This window comes from Poecilia reticulata, linkage group LG5 (assembly GCF_000633615.1).
Source record: "Poecilia reticulata strain Guanapo linkage group LG5, Guppy_female_1.0+MT, whole genome shotgun sequence".
Classification (NCBI taxonomy): Eukaryota; Metazoa; Chordata; class Actinopteri; order Cyprinodontiformes; family Poeciliidae; genus Poecilia; species Poecilia reticulata.
In genome coordinates this window covers 25,921,083-25,935,006 of record NC_024335.1, presented here as the reverse complement: position 1 = coordinate 25,935,006, position 13,924 = coordinate 25,921,083, and the positions used below count along the sequence as shown (strand labels likewise).

The 13,924-nt window shown below is 39.4% G+C and overlaps 1 protein-coding gene across 1 annotated transcript in view; it reads right to left on the bottom strand.

Annotated features, from left to right (window-relative positions):
* Nucleotides 1–7,402: 7,402 nt before the first annotated feature.
* LOC103465350 (sorting nexin-6) overlaps nt 7,403–13,924 on the bottom strand; it is a 15,049-nt gene continuing 8,527 nt past the window's right edge. The window contains exons 10-14 of the mRNA XM_008410085.2: nt 9,942–9,981; nt 9,774–9,860; nt 9,609–9,698; nt 9,370–9,435; nt 7,403–9,243 (exon numbers count right to left, since the gene is read on the bottom strand). Coding sequence (XP_008408307.1) covers nt 9,106–9,243; nt 9,370–9,435; nt 9,609–9,698; nt 9,774–9,860; nt 9,942–9,981 — 421 coding nt within the window. The 3' untranslated portion in view covers nt 7,403–9,105. The remainder of the gene's footprint in view (nt 9,244–9,369; nt 9,436–9,608; nt 9,699–9,773; nt 9,861–9,941; nt 9,982–13,924) is intronic.

Sequence of the window (13,924 nt, the reverse complement as noted above, 5' to 3'; positions counted from 1 at the left end):
CTAGTTTCATGATCAGCGGCTGTTTGGGTTTTGGTTTTCGTTCGTGTTTATTTCAGCTCTCTTCATGTTTTCCGTGTGAGTTTGTCCTCCTTCTTTAATCTCCCTTCACTCTCTCTGCCGCAGCAGTTCTACATTCTCTCTTATTAAGCTCACCTGGTTTCAATGTCATTCTCCACACACATTTCCACAAATCACCCTTTGATAACCACAGCATGTTGTCCAGTGTGAGTTTACAGTAAAATATTCATTTTTAAAGGGTCTTTTAGCAATAAACGTGGACGGCGCCGTAAATGTAAACGTTCCCTTTTCTCGACTTTACTTGAAAATCTGTTCTCATCGAGTGATGACAGGTGTGAAGCTGGTTTTTACAAACTGTAAGAGGAAAAATAATTTTAAAAAGCGTGCACACACCAAGCCTGATTGTTGTTTGAAGACTTGTAACTTCCAAGATAAAATAGTTGTTTGAGAAAACGGTGTGACTGTTTTTAATTCAAGGGCATTCCAGCGGGGTGTTGAGTTCTGCCGGGGGGGCTTCTACAGTAGCTGAAGGACAGCCTCTCTGCTCACTTTTCCCACCTTCGTGTTCCAAGCATTCAAGGACAAACAGAGCAGACGGGATAGTCGTCCGAGGCAAACAGCATGCAGAGTTTGAACATCTGCTGCAGGGAGGCTTCCGTGTAACACTGGGTTCACCTTCCCTTCCCTCTTGTTGTTTCCTGACTGATTTACTGGCAACAGGATGAGAGGCCCAGTCACGACAGCTCCTCCAATCCTGCTATGACATTTGGCATTGAGATAATGCATGCTTCAATCCCATTCTGATTTGATTTGAAGACATGTGAGCCTTGAATCCATTCTGACGACTGTTTGGCAAACAAACAATAAAGACAGAAGAACACAGAGACGATCGCAACTTCATCCTCCTCTCCGTTGACTTTGCAAGAAGGGAGCTAAACAGATGCTTGGATTCTTTTCACTTCTGTTAGAAAGTGTTATATTTTCTTCAGCAGTTCTCCAGTGTTAGTTTCTCTATGGATGTTTCTTTAATCCACACCTTTACATCCTTCCCAGGTCACATTCTTTCAACACAACCCTCCGTTGGATCTCACCTCATCTCTCTTCTTCTTCACCCCCTCACCCTCATCCTTTCCTCTGTTCTTTAGTCTCCTTCATCATCTCTATCCACTCCTCTTCGTTACAGCTTCGACCGGCGGGGCAAACTGAGTTGCCTCGGGAAAATCCATTTCCACAAAACTGAGTCACCTCCTCCCAAACCTCCATCAGCAAGTCTCCCCAGACGACTTGCTGAGTTTAATGCGTGACGTTTGAACAGGGTTGAAGCCGGGTCATTGTAGAAGCGTGACACTGTCTTAATTCAAGCTAAGGTTCCCAAACAGGATAACATCTTCTGTGAGAATATGCTAGCAGCTGATGAACCCCACAAACAGAATCAGTGGCAAGTTTCGCTAGGTTTTATTTGCAAGGCAAATAAATTTGATTTTGAAGCTGGTGTCAGTGGGGCACCTCCAGTTTTCCCAGTTGGAATTCTGGCTTGTGATTTTATTTTTTGTAGCTTTTCAGCATGAAACAACAAAGCCGAGTCCCATGAAAGCAAAAAAAAAAAAAAAAAAAAAAAAAAAAAAGTGAATCCCACTTGACATCGCAAAACACGATGTCAAGTGGGATTTTGAGATTTTGCGAATGACATCGCAAAATCTCAAAAAAATGTTCCAGCTAGCATCAAGAGAGAACATTGGGTGAGTCTCCAACAGTAAGACATAACTTCTAACCTCACAAGTGGAAAATTATGATCTTCACCACAAAACATTTTTGAACTTCATATGTTTACTTTAGTTGTTTGTTTCCAGTTTTTTGAAATACATGAGATCTAAACAAAAAGGAACACGCACAAAAATTAAATATCATATGTGGCCTCTTTTGCCTGACTCAAAAGAGCAGAGCAGTAGAGCAACACAAAGAGCACAACTGTATCGGTGCTTTTCTACCCAGAGCAACACAGTAGCAGAAAGAAAACAATGCACAATTGATTTTACTCTAATTGCTGCACTTGTCTGTGTTTGTTTAGTTTTGCTCTCGTTAATGATCTCTGCACCTTTGCACGGCAAAAAAAAAAAAAGGGATTATTGCAGTTTTGCAGAAATCCTCTGACGAGTTTCCGTTTTTTAAATATTTAATTGAGCAGTGAATAAATGATAATGTTGTACATCCAGAAGACGGACAGCCCCCACCCTGCTCCGCCGTCTCCCGGGAGACGACGCTCGGCGTCGGAACGCGTTCGACGAATATCCGGAAAGTCGTCGCCTCGGTGTGTCAGCCCCTCTGTAGGCTCGCTGCTAACATCATTCCTGCAAAACTAATTAACAATATAATACCATCACCCATAATCCCTTGAATGCACGACAAGCTGCCAGGAGGGTAGTGCGAATATATTAATATTTATAGATCCATTCAGAGCCGAACACGAAAGTGGACTAGATTAGCAAGTCTAATGCTTTGCGGTGGAAGGGGAATTGAGACTACATCCAAAACATCAGTCCAGTGCTGCCGTCAGAGGTAAGTCACAGACAGGGAGGCTCTATTTTATTGAACCTCTTACATACTGTCAACACAATAAATGAGACGTGAGGAACGAAGCTGCGTTCGAGAAATCATGTTCACGGCAACGGTTCAGCTCTGAAAGGCTCCCAACAACTTCTGGATTTATTCACCTCCATCTAAGATTTATGAAAAAAAAAAAAGTACTTCTCAGATAAATATAGGATTAAAGCTCTTGGTTTCCATTTGCTTGTTTTGATGTCAGAGCTCGCGTAATTGGAACGAATGTCAAGTCTCATCTGCAAAGTTGAAAGCAGCAAACTTTAGATCTTCAAACTTTGTTCTTTTCACTTCCCTGTGGTGGAATATTCTCAGAGATATATCAAAGACTGCTGGGGAGACGGAGCAATGGAGGGGCTGCTGGAAAATAGGACAACCAGCTCTGGATATACTCTTGGATGTTATTTTGTTTTGCTTTGTTTTTCTGCTGTTTATCTTTAAGTTTAATATGTAATGAAGCAAAATGCCAATGGATTCTCAGAGCAGAGCATAAACCAAAAAAACAAGATTAACTTGTGTTTCAGAGTCATCGATGATATGGCTAAGCTAAACTGCAGAAGGCACTGATATGCCTTCATATTGTCCTCTACAACTCAGGTCAGAAGTTTAAAAAGTCAGATTTAGATTAGAAAATCACACCAGACACCTTATATTGTTTCAAAAATCAAAAAATTGGATGCAAAAGAATTTTGGTGAACAATCTCCAAGGCCACAATTTTTCATACAAGCTTGAATACATGCATACATACCATCTTTTATTTGGCATAAAATGTTAATAAAAAGTGTGTTTATAGACGATTGTACTGGAAAAACACACTAAAACGTTTCAGCCATCTAGATGCTGAGTTAAAAGGGGGTTGAAAAAGTAGACTTGTATATGTCCTAGACTGTCCCACCAATGAGACAGGTTTGTTTGACCCAAAATGGACCCTGAGCATGATGCTGCCACCACCATGTTTGACAGGTGACATGGCGTTGTGTGTTTTGAAAGCCTCGCTTTTATTCCTCCTGGCGTATCTCTCGTCTTTGTCACCAAACATCTCATTCTCTGTCTTGTCTGACCTTTAAACTTTTCTCCAGAAGGGATTGGGTCTGTCCATGTGTAGGCGCAGGCTCTTCTTCGTTGGTACTGAGCGAGCACTTCACTGTTGATGAGGAGGACACTGGTGTTCCAGCAACGATCGTTTTATCTGTGCTGGTTTCTGGATTGTTTTTAACACCCTAGGTGATTTTCTTTCCTTTGGGCTTAGTGTTCTTAGAGAACCAAACACACAAAAACTGGTTTTCTAAGGGTAAACCTTAATAGCATCCCTTTGGAATGGCACTGACTTCAAACCTACCGAAAATGTATGGACTTTGCTTAATAAAGGGGCAATGACTGGAAAGTGACTAAATGCCACAATAGGTCACAATCTACAGATTTGTTAAATATCCAACCAGAATTATACCAGAAGTTTGTTGTTGGCCAAACAAGGTATGTTGTTTCTCTGACTTTGACTTGATAAGAGTCATTTATCCAGAGATTGTATATATTGAAGCCTATATGTCTGATGTGGGCCCTATTTAGCTTGCAAAAAACATGCACCATAAATTCACATTTGTGCAAAATAAAACCAACAGTTCAGATGCATGAACTGTTCTAAGCATGTTTATCCTAACATGTTTAGAACATGTTAGGATAATCTAAGCACGTTTATCCTTGCAGGGTGGTCGGGGGGGGCTGCCACCATCTCCAGAGGTCACCGGGCGAGAGGTGGGCTACACCACGGACAGGTCGCCAGTCCATTTCAATTAAAAGATTAATTTTAATTTCACAGTTTATACGTCAGAGAAAAATGTTCCTTTCTCAGCTGAACTGATTTTCAGACTAACGGTGGAATTTTTTTGAGGGAGATTAGAGATGAAACATAATTAATTAACATTCTTTGTGCTCATTAGATCTTACTCAAAAATTGAGGGCTGCACACTCACATTTTATTGTCACACTAACTCACTCGTTCGGACGGTTAAACTGTGGCTGAGAATGCCTCGTCACAGACTGCGTTCAGACCAGCTTCTGCCTTCACTTTTCACCGGATAAGCCAGGCGGGGTCACACGATGATGTGCGCTGTGCTGCCGTTTCACCAATAATGAGCCACTTTGGCAAATCAGTTTTAAGTGCCTGTTTTTAATGAGGTTCACACACACATGAGCGGAGCGTTGCTACGAGCCCCCTCTCCGTCCTCGATCTGGGTCATGCTCCCGGTAGCTTGAGAAGGGCTCTCATGACTGAGTCTGCACCCACCATGTGCACTAGATAGCTACTGCATCAGCGAGATGAAAGCAGCAGAAATGAGGCTCCCCTGTTGTGAATTTTGTCTCTTTTTAAATGTTTCTGTAAACTGCAGGGACTGGCATCACTGAAAGGAACTGAGAACAATGCTGCGATGTGACGAATCCTGCAGAAATGTGCATCGTCTTTTCTCTTTGTAATGCTCGTGGTGAGAGCTGCTGCAGAGGCGGGGAGTATTTTTTATTTTTTTTCTCTATGGGAGACAAAAGTAAAGCCATTAAAATTAAAAATGAGCTCAACAACTTTGAAAGCATTGATGTGCTTCTTGCAAGGAGTACGGCACAAACAGGAAGGAGGAAGCATTGGGAGTGAGGAAAATACCTGATTACTTCCTCTTAATTACAGAGCTGAGTGGCTCAGGATAAAGTTGAGCTGTCATCGCTCCTCTCCTCTCCTCTCCTCTCCTCTCCTCTCCTCTCCTCTCCTCTCCTCTCTCGTCTCACGTATCTCATTATCGCGGTCAAATGCTATCACACCGTTTTCCCTCTAAATCGCTTTCCGTGTAACTGTTCTCACAAAGGAGTGAATCTCAGTCTAACCAGCAGCTGAAGGCCATAAGCAGGATCATCAAATCATCAGACTCTGAGGTGTTTGGACAGCATACAGTGTTCTTAATTACAAAATTATGTCTAAGCTTATTAATGCAGAACTTCCTTCTCTTAGCTGAAATACTTAATGTTTCCTCCTCCATTCAGTGTGAAGGGAACATGCTCTGCATAAGTAGAACTGTACTCCCTGCATGTGTCCATGATAGAGGACTTGGTTTGAATCACAAAACTGCTTATTTGATGACAGCCTGGCAGCAGCAAGAAAGCTCTGACAGATTATTCTGTTTTCCTGATAAATAAACATTTGCCTCCTGGTATTTCTTATTGTTTGCTTAGCCAGGGTTTTTAAATCATCTGGTTTTAACAGGTTGTAACCCACGATGTACGATAGTGCAACGACAATTTAGTCTGTGATACAAAACTATCAACCTACTGTATTTAACACTGGCGCTATGAACTAAGAAAAGTTAACTTATCTCTGGGATATTGCATGGAAAGCTTGATGGGGCCCCAGGGTAACTTAATCAACAGCTCTTGTGCATTATTTTTACCATGGCAAAATAACAAATTTTATCATAGCTTATCTCAATATTTGGACATTAATCATGTTTTTGAATTAATTGAATGAATTAATATTATGTAAAAAAAACTGTAAGTTTATTCAATATAAATAGTCTTTATGAGGCATCACAGCTTACCAAATGCACCAACTGGAGGTTTACAAACTGACTTTGCGTCATTAACTCGCAGTAAAATGTTAGGTTGTCTTATTAATGTTGCCATTTTTGAGGACCGTTAAATTCGGTTTTACAATGGACATTACGACGGTGATATCTTCACAATGTTGATTTCAAGATACTAAACATGTCTTGCTCGATCCCTGGCAACAGGCTAAAGTGTGAACTTGTTCCTACCACCAGGGTGCGACATCTCGACATCAGATTATTGATGCAGATTAATTTATGATAGTAATAATTAGTCCGTGTTCTCAAAATAAAATGTGAATGTGCAACGAAGAGACAACTTGTTCTGATCTGTTATGCTCCAAACAAGACAATCTTTTGTCCTTCCCATGTTTGTTTTTATTTTTCCTCTTTGGTAGTTTGGTTTCCTTTCTTGTGGAAAGACGTGACTTTTTTCCTGCCACCTGCTCCTCAACCCGCCTGGGGCAGATCACTCTACAGATAACTCAGTTAAACCAGCAGGGGGGCCGGGGGGTGCGTGGACTGGACAATTTTTAAAGGGGAGCTGAGGCTTTGAGGAGAACCCAACAATGTCGCTGATGCAAAATCAGGAGCCGTTCCGTTCAGCCAGGATGAATTTCATTGTGTCGTTATTTGAGAACTTTGCTGTGAGCTCCCATCCCTGGACTGGGACCGGATTGTAGCCAAGGGATAAGTTTCAATTTTCAATCAAAACAGTATTTCTGTGAGCTCACAGAAGGTATTTTGACACTGTTTATTTTAAATATAAATGATAAATATGCTGAACGGAAAAATGATGGTAGTAGTGATTAAAAAAAAAGAAGAAAAAAACCCCACCAAAACTGACTTCAAGGTGCAGAATCAGGAGGGAAGCGTGGAAAGAACCAAAGAAGTTGTTTTTCAGTGGATGCAGCCATGAGGTTTCTTTATGTTTGCCCCACAGCCAGACACACTTTACATCCCTCCTTGAACTGCCGGCCTGTTTGTGACATCCTCAAAGTGCTGCTCTCACCTCAGTCGGGGAACTGAACTGCATTTAAGTGAATTATATAACATTGCCAGCAGCTACTAAAATAATTCTGTCAGAGGATAAAATGGACAAAGAATATCAGCTGACAGACAGAGTCCAAGGTACAGAAAGGCTCCTTCACAGCAACAGAATATGCTTTTATATCCATGTAGAAATATTAAACGACATTCCTCAGATTTCTTGTGTCGGCAGCATTTAATTTCTCACAAGCAAACAACTTCTCCTTACTTTTTTTAGGGTTTTGAAAGATTATTCTTAGAATTATTTGTAAAACTCAATTTCAAACAACTTTACAGATATATCACAAGCACAGATGCACATTAAAAAAAGTAAAAACAAAAAATATGCATCATTTTCTTCCATTTTTAAATAAGAAAATACTTTTCATTGTCAGCTTCTGATTGTCGCTTGTTGGGTATGAATATTTTTTACAACATACTGTTATTTATAACGCCTGGTTTTTCAAGGTTTTAATCTAATATGTTAGGAATTATTTGGGCTTAAGAAACTCAAATAGCTTTCCCCGACTGGCAGATAATACAAGTTCATTACAAGCACAGCGGTTTATATTAAAAAGTAATAAAACTATAAGTCACTACAGCCAAAAAACCCCCCAAAAAACAGCAGCCAATTATGGAATCACAGCATACCCGCTCTTATTTTCGTGAATTTTTCCCAGCATATTATAACAATACAAAACAATGACATTAGTTTGTCTCAAAGTAGGCTTCAAATCTTGTTCCCACACTGTGCAGCAACGCTTATTGTTTTTTTTTTCAAGTCAATGTTGCTCATGTTGCATTCTGAAAGTAGGATTTAAAAAAAGATTTCATAAAGTTTCATGTTGAGTAAATATATAATCATATCAATCTGCATGTCATAGTAAATAATTGCTGCTAACGAATGTTACGAACAAAAACCGAGGTCACGTTTCACAAACTCTTAGTCCTACAGCATCAGCCACTAAATTACATCTGTAGGTGATTTAAATACAACATCAACCTGTTTCCCTGCTCTCAGTGTTGTTTCTTTGGACTTTTGTCAAACATCCCCTCTGCTATCGCCACACATGAGAGCAGTCATCAATCTCTCGCCGACTCATTCCATTAAATGTTAGCTTCTTCTTTTCTCACTCACTGGTTGGAGGAGGTTAGATGAAGCGCACAGCGACGCTCTGACTAGAAGGTTCGGTCTAGAGCTGGTAGCACTCTCTTACGAGGTTATGCGCTGAAACTTCAGCAAAGCACAGCTTAATTTTGACCCAGATGTAAAAAAGAAAAAGAAAAGAAAGGGTATTTTACTAATATCAATAGCAGTGGAATTAGCAGGTAGGGATGATCGACCTTGCAGCCATGTCCTTGCAGGAGTGGTCAAATAAACTGATTCATGACCCAGGGGTGGAGAGGAAAGTAGGTGCTTTAGGAATCAATTCATCACACTTTATTTTATGTTACCCCCCTCCCACACACACACACACGCACACACACACATACACACACACAGCTGATGTAGCAGCTAGAAAGCAGCAGAATACAATCTCAGCACATTCAAGCAGTGTTGTATAAAGCACAGGTACAATCACAGCTCCGCAGATAATCAGTCTCAGAGCGGTCATTTTCACCCGAGTTTTATAGACGTTAGTGTGATTACATGTGGGATTTCAGTGCTAATTTGTAGAGTCTATTTACACAACCCCATGACGGGGCCTCGGGTAAAGTTAGGTAGAGACGACAGATGATCTTTAGGCAGCAGTAGTGCAGGTTCAGTGTAGAACATATGTCCAGTAATGCGTCAGACAAGTACGAGACATTAAATGACACACTGGTTATAACTCATAGTGGGTTTGAAGGCAGTCGTGGCTCCAGCGAGGTCAATTAGACCATCGCTTTGAAGGCTTGCAGGTGCTGGTTGAAAACGTCAGCACCTTCTCTGGCTGTCTGAAGCTGCTGCTCGCACCACTGAGTCAGACTTTTCTGCACCATTCCCACCCGGTCCTGACTCAGATGGACAATCTGCAAAGAGTAAAGGATGATAAATATGCTTTTTGACTGCTTAAATATCTAAATAATGTTTTTATTAGCGAGGTGTTCACAGTTTTACGGCAGTATGGGTTCTGGTTTGCTTATTTACTATTTTACCTCTTGCTTTGCAACCTTACAGATCTGCTCAAACTCTCCCTGTGCTGCTTTCTTCACCTCCTCCATCTGAAACACAACACTGTCAACATCACTCCATGCTTCGCTGGGGGGTCTTTCCTCTCGTCTTCTAAGGCTGGATTACACAAGCAGAATGTTGCTGCCATCTGCTGTTCACTTTAAGGATGTGCGTCTACAGCCATGATAATCCTTTCACGTATAAAAAAGGTGAAGGCACTCACAGCGTTCTTCTTCACAGGTTTGGCTTTCTCAGCGTTCTTGCGGGCGTTTTCCAGCTCCACCAGTTTGCAGGTTCTTCTGAAGAGCATCTCCTTCAGGTAGAACAATGTATTTCACACACATCAATACGATTCGGTCAGAGTCGACTCTACGACCAGAGAGCTCACCTTTTCTGCCTCTTGGTACCGCGAGTCCAGGTCCAGGCCCAGTCCGAGAGTGTTCATGTCATTCACGGCGACGCTGATTATATTTTTCTGCTCACACAGAAACGCATTGGTTAGTCTGGTACTAATGCATTAAGCATACTTCTACTGAAAAGATGACAAAATAGCTACCTTTATAGAGTCGAATACTTCTGATAATTTCACACAAACCCTGCAAGCAGAAAGTGTGTTTAATGAACATGTCAGATTGTCTAAGAGGAAAATGCCTCACATCATATTGACGTGTTATAACAATTGTATTTTACTGGGAGGTGTTGTGTTAGATCAACACATTTCATAATTTTGAGGTGGTGGAAAAGCTTACAAGAAAAAAACATATGTCTTCGCATGTATGCAGTTGTGCTATATGCTTTTAATTTTTCAGATGACAGATTAAAGTTTGTGATACTGTTTTATAACCTAACTGCTTTAAACTTTTCCATAACATCCCTGACCTGCGTCTTTTGTTCCTCAGTCTGTCTTATGCTGTTTGTTCAATAATATTTAACATTTTCCTCCCAATTATTGACTACCTATTGTTGGTCCGTCTCATAAAATCGAAATCAAATTCAAGAAATGTGTTGCTACTAAGCACTTTTGTTACAAGCACGTTGCATCACATCTTTTTGTAACAACACTTTTAAATGCTTGGGAATGGAGCTCTTGGGGTTTGGCGCTAGATTTGTCCTAAGATTTGTAATTGTAAGTGGCACCGAAAGAACCTTTTAACTTTATCGAGACTAAACAAAGAAATGTACGATGTATGACTGTGTGACTAAAGAAGGGATTTTATATTCTTAGCTTTCTTCACATTTATTGAATGTATTGACGAAGAAATCCTTCATGTGTGACCATCCATTAAGATTTGTTTACAAGTTAGATGAGACATTACATATATACAGTGATTCTTGAGAATAGGGACTAAACAGGTTCTATGGATAAAGCACAAAATTTGAATAAAATATACACAAAATATAATTTTTTCAAATATCTGACTAAACTAACCTGGGTCATGTGAGCACAACAATATATATTTTCCACATATTTGCTGAATATTTTTTTTATTTTAAACATTGCAGTCAGTGGATGATGCCTGTAAAAGCCCTTGTCCAGGAGCAGAACTCAATACATTATAATAGTTTAAAACAATTAAAGAAATACTAAAATTATATATTATGACAATTAAGTATAAGTAGTCATATAAATAATTATAAAAGTATCAATAAATTGAATTTAAAATAATTTTTATATATTTTCCAACGCCATTGAAATTTGTCCCTACTTTTTGTCAACACCGTCAGAAATGAAAAGAATGTCAAAAAAAATCAGGCATTATTGGGAGGCACCAAAACTTCTGAGGACCTCATGACCACTTCCTTTCTCTTCCTTTGCTCAGAGGGCTAGTTAGCTCTGGTTAGCTTAAGTTATTCTTTAGTTTTTTCTTCTTTTTATTCCTAAGTTTTTTGTCACAACCATGTTTGTCAACACCATAACTGACAGTTTACAAAACTTTTATGAAATTTTGTGAAATAAAATCTTAATTTGGCTTTTTGTCAACTCCATCAGTTTTTGTGACTTTCAGTGAAATTGTTGTCAAATCTCACTTAAATGTGCAATTAATTCATTTTAATGTATTTTACATAAATTGCATTACTTCATATGCATCAAGTTTTTCTTTTTACTCACTAGTTTTTCATCACCTTCAGTTCTGTGTCAACTCCTTCATGCAGTGTCAACTCTGTCAGATGGACTTTTTGTAGTTTTTTGTTTTAAATAATATTTATTTTGTTTTTTTAGAAGCATTTGTCTGCAAAATGAGTAAAAATATTACTAATAGGGTCATTAAAAATTATTTTTATTTATTTTTGTCAGACGGTGATGACAGCGATCTAGGTCACTTCGATTAAAAATGTAATTTTATATATATACAGTGGTGGGACTGTGCTTAAGTACAATTTTCGTGTATCTGTACTTTACTTAAGTAGATTTAATAATGGATACTTTCTACTTTTACTCCACTACATTTTACAGTAAGTATCTGTAGGAGCCATTTTCCCCTTTTTTCTTTTGGTTAAATCTTAGAATTTAAATTGTTTTATTCTTTATTTCCTAGTTGATTTATCATTAGAAATTTTTGTTTAATTTGCTGTTTAGAATAAGTTGTTTTGATTAGGAATTCACTTAATTAGTTAATTAATTTCAGGTTGGGATGTGGGTATTTCACGGTATAAATAGGTGGGTCTTGGGTAGCATATTATGCACGTGGGTGGTCATAAGGTTTTTTACCAGCCTACAGAATCAGCCAAAGAATAAAACCAAAGAACTATATTTTGACTTTTGATCCTTCTTTGCTGCGTAAACCAGAATCCACGGTGCATCAGGTGACTATTTGAGTTTGATTCACCTTTTCTTTAGATCACCTTTTGAGTTTTGAGTTTTTTGATAGAGACAAATGGTCACTACAGTATCTGTACTTTCTACATCACTACATTTCTACAAAACTGTCGCGTTACTCGTTACATCCAAGTCGCGTTGAGCTTTTTTTTTCGTTAAAATGTGAAGTTCAGGAACTTAAGGTGGCGCCGTAAAATCCAAGCAATAACGTGACATACGTTTCTGTTGTCACCCATCGCTTCCCCCTTTATTCGCACAGGGAGCTCCAGACATGCGCAGTGGTTTCCTCTGAGCGGGAGAATATGTCTGTCTAATCGCCAGTAATATAATAGCGCTGCATAAATCATAGATATGGCGACATGTAAAATCAGCAGCGCTTCGCTTTCACAGACGGTGGGAACTTCATCCAACTTTTAGCGTCACTTGCAAGGAAAGCTTAAAGAAAGGTAAGCTCTGTGGACGTGATGCTAGCAAAGCTAGCTGTACTGAGAGATGTTGCATCTGCGATTAAAGAAGTTTGTCACTCATTCGCTGAATTATTGTGTGGACTGAGGTGTCGCAAATAAGGGATAACGCTGCGACCAAAGTGCAATATAGTAATATGACATTCGGGAACGATCCGATTCTTCTGGACGAATCTTCACTAAGGTTAATAGGACTGAAGCCTCACTGTGTGCGTACACTGTAGTTATTATTTTATTTCACATTGGCGAATAAGTAAAACAAGAACGTAAGAACACAGAGCATGCTCACTCTTCTTTGTTTCAGCCACCTGTCATGGCGGCAGACATTGCAGCGGGAGGGAGGATGAGAACAGTCACCTCCTTCTGCTCGGTTACTTTTTGAGCCTTAGACAGTGTTCATAGATGAGCGTTGTTTAGTGTTAATTGCTATGTTTAATAGTGCAGACAGTAGTGGTTTCTGACATTGGCAATATGGGCAACCGCCAAAGGGCTTTACATTTTTTAGGGTGGCAGAAGACTTCTGTGGATCGTAGCAGAGAGATGAAAGCAAAACAGAATGAAGAAGAGTTTGAATTGATAGGTTTAAATTTATTTCAGCTCCAAGTATTTAATATCTAGGTGTTTTTATGGGAAAGTGGATCTTTCAGATCAATTTGAGAAGCAATTTTGATAGGTGCACTTAATTTTATTGTGTCATGTAGCGCGGGGTGCTGATTTGGTCTGGGGTTCCCTGGTCTAGATGACAACTTTGCTACATGGCTCCTTGGTTCCATGTCCTCCCCTGCCAGTTGTATTTCTTTCAAAATAAAAGCCACTGGTGGCAAAAAAAAGTGAAGTTCATGCTATGTTAGAACAGGAAACAAGATGCTTCCATCCCTGAAATTATGATGCATAGAATCACATATCTAAGTCTAAACTATGTTACAGAGTAAACACAATAAAAACATGCTTTATCTGTGGCATTGTTCATTAAAATGGCACATTTCTGATGTATTAAAATTAAATATGATCGGTACACTTACTGATATTAGTGATTAGGTAAAGCCAGTACTTTTTTACTTTTACTTAAGTACAATGTTAATGTGGTACTTTTACTTTTACTTGAGTACATTTTTGTCTGTTCATTTCTTTCTGCATGGAGTTTGCATGTTCTCCCTGTGCATGCGTGGGTTTTCTCCTGGTACTCCGGTTTCCTCCCACAGTCCAAAAACATGACTGTCAGGTTAATTGGCCTCTCCAAATTGCCCCTAGGTGTGA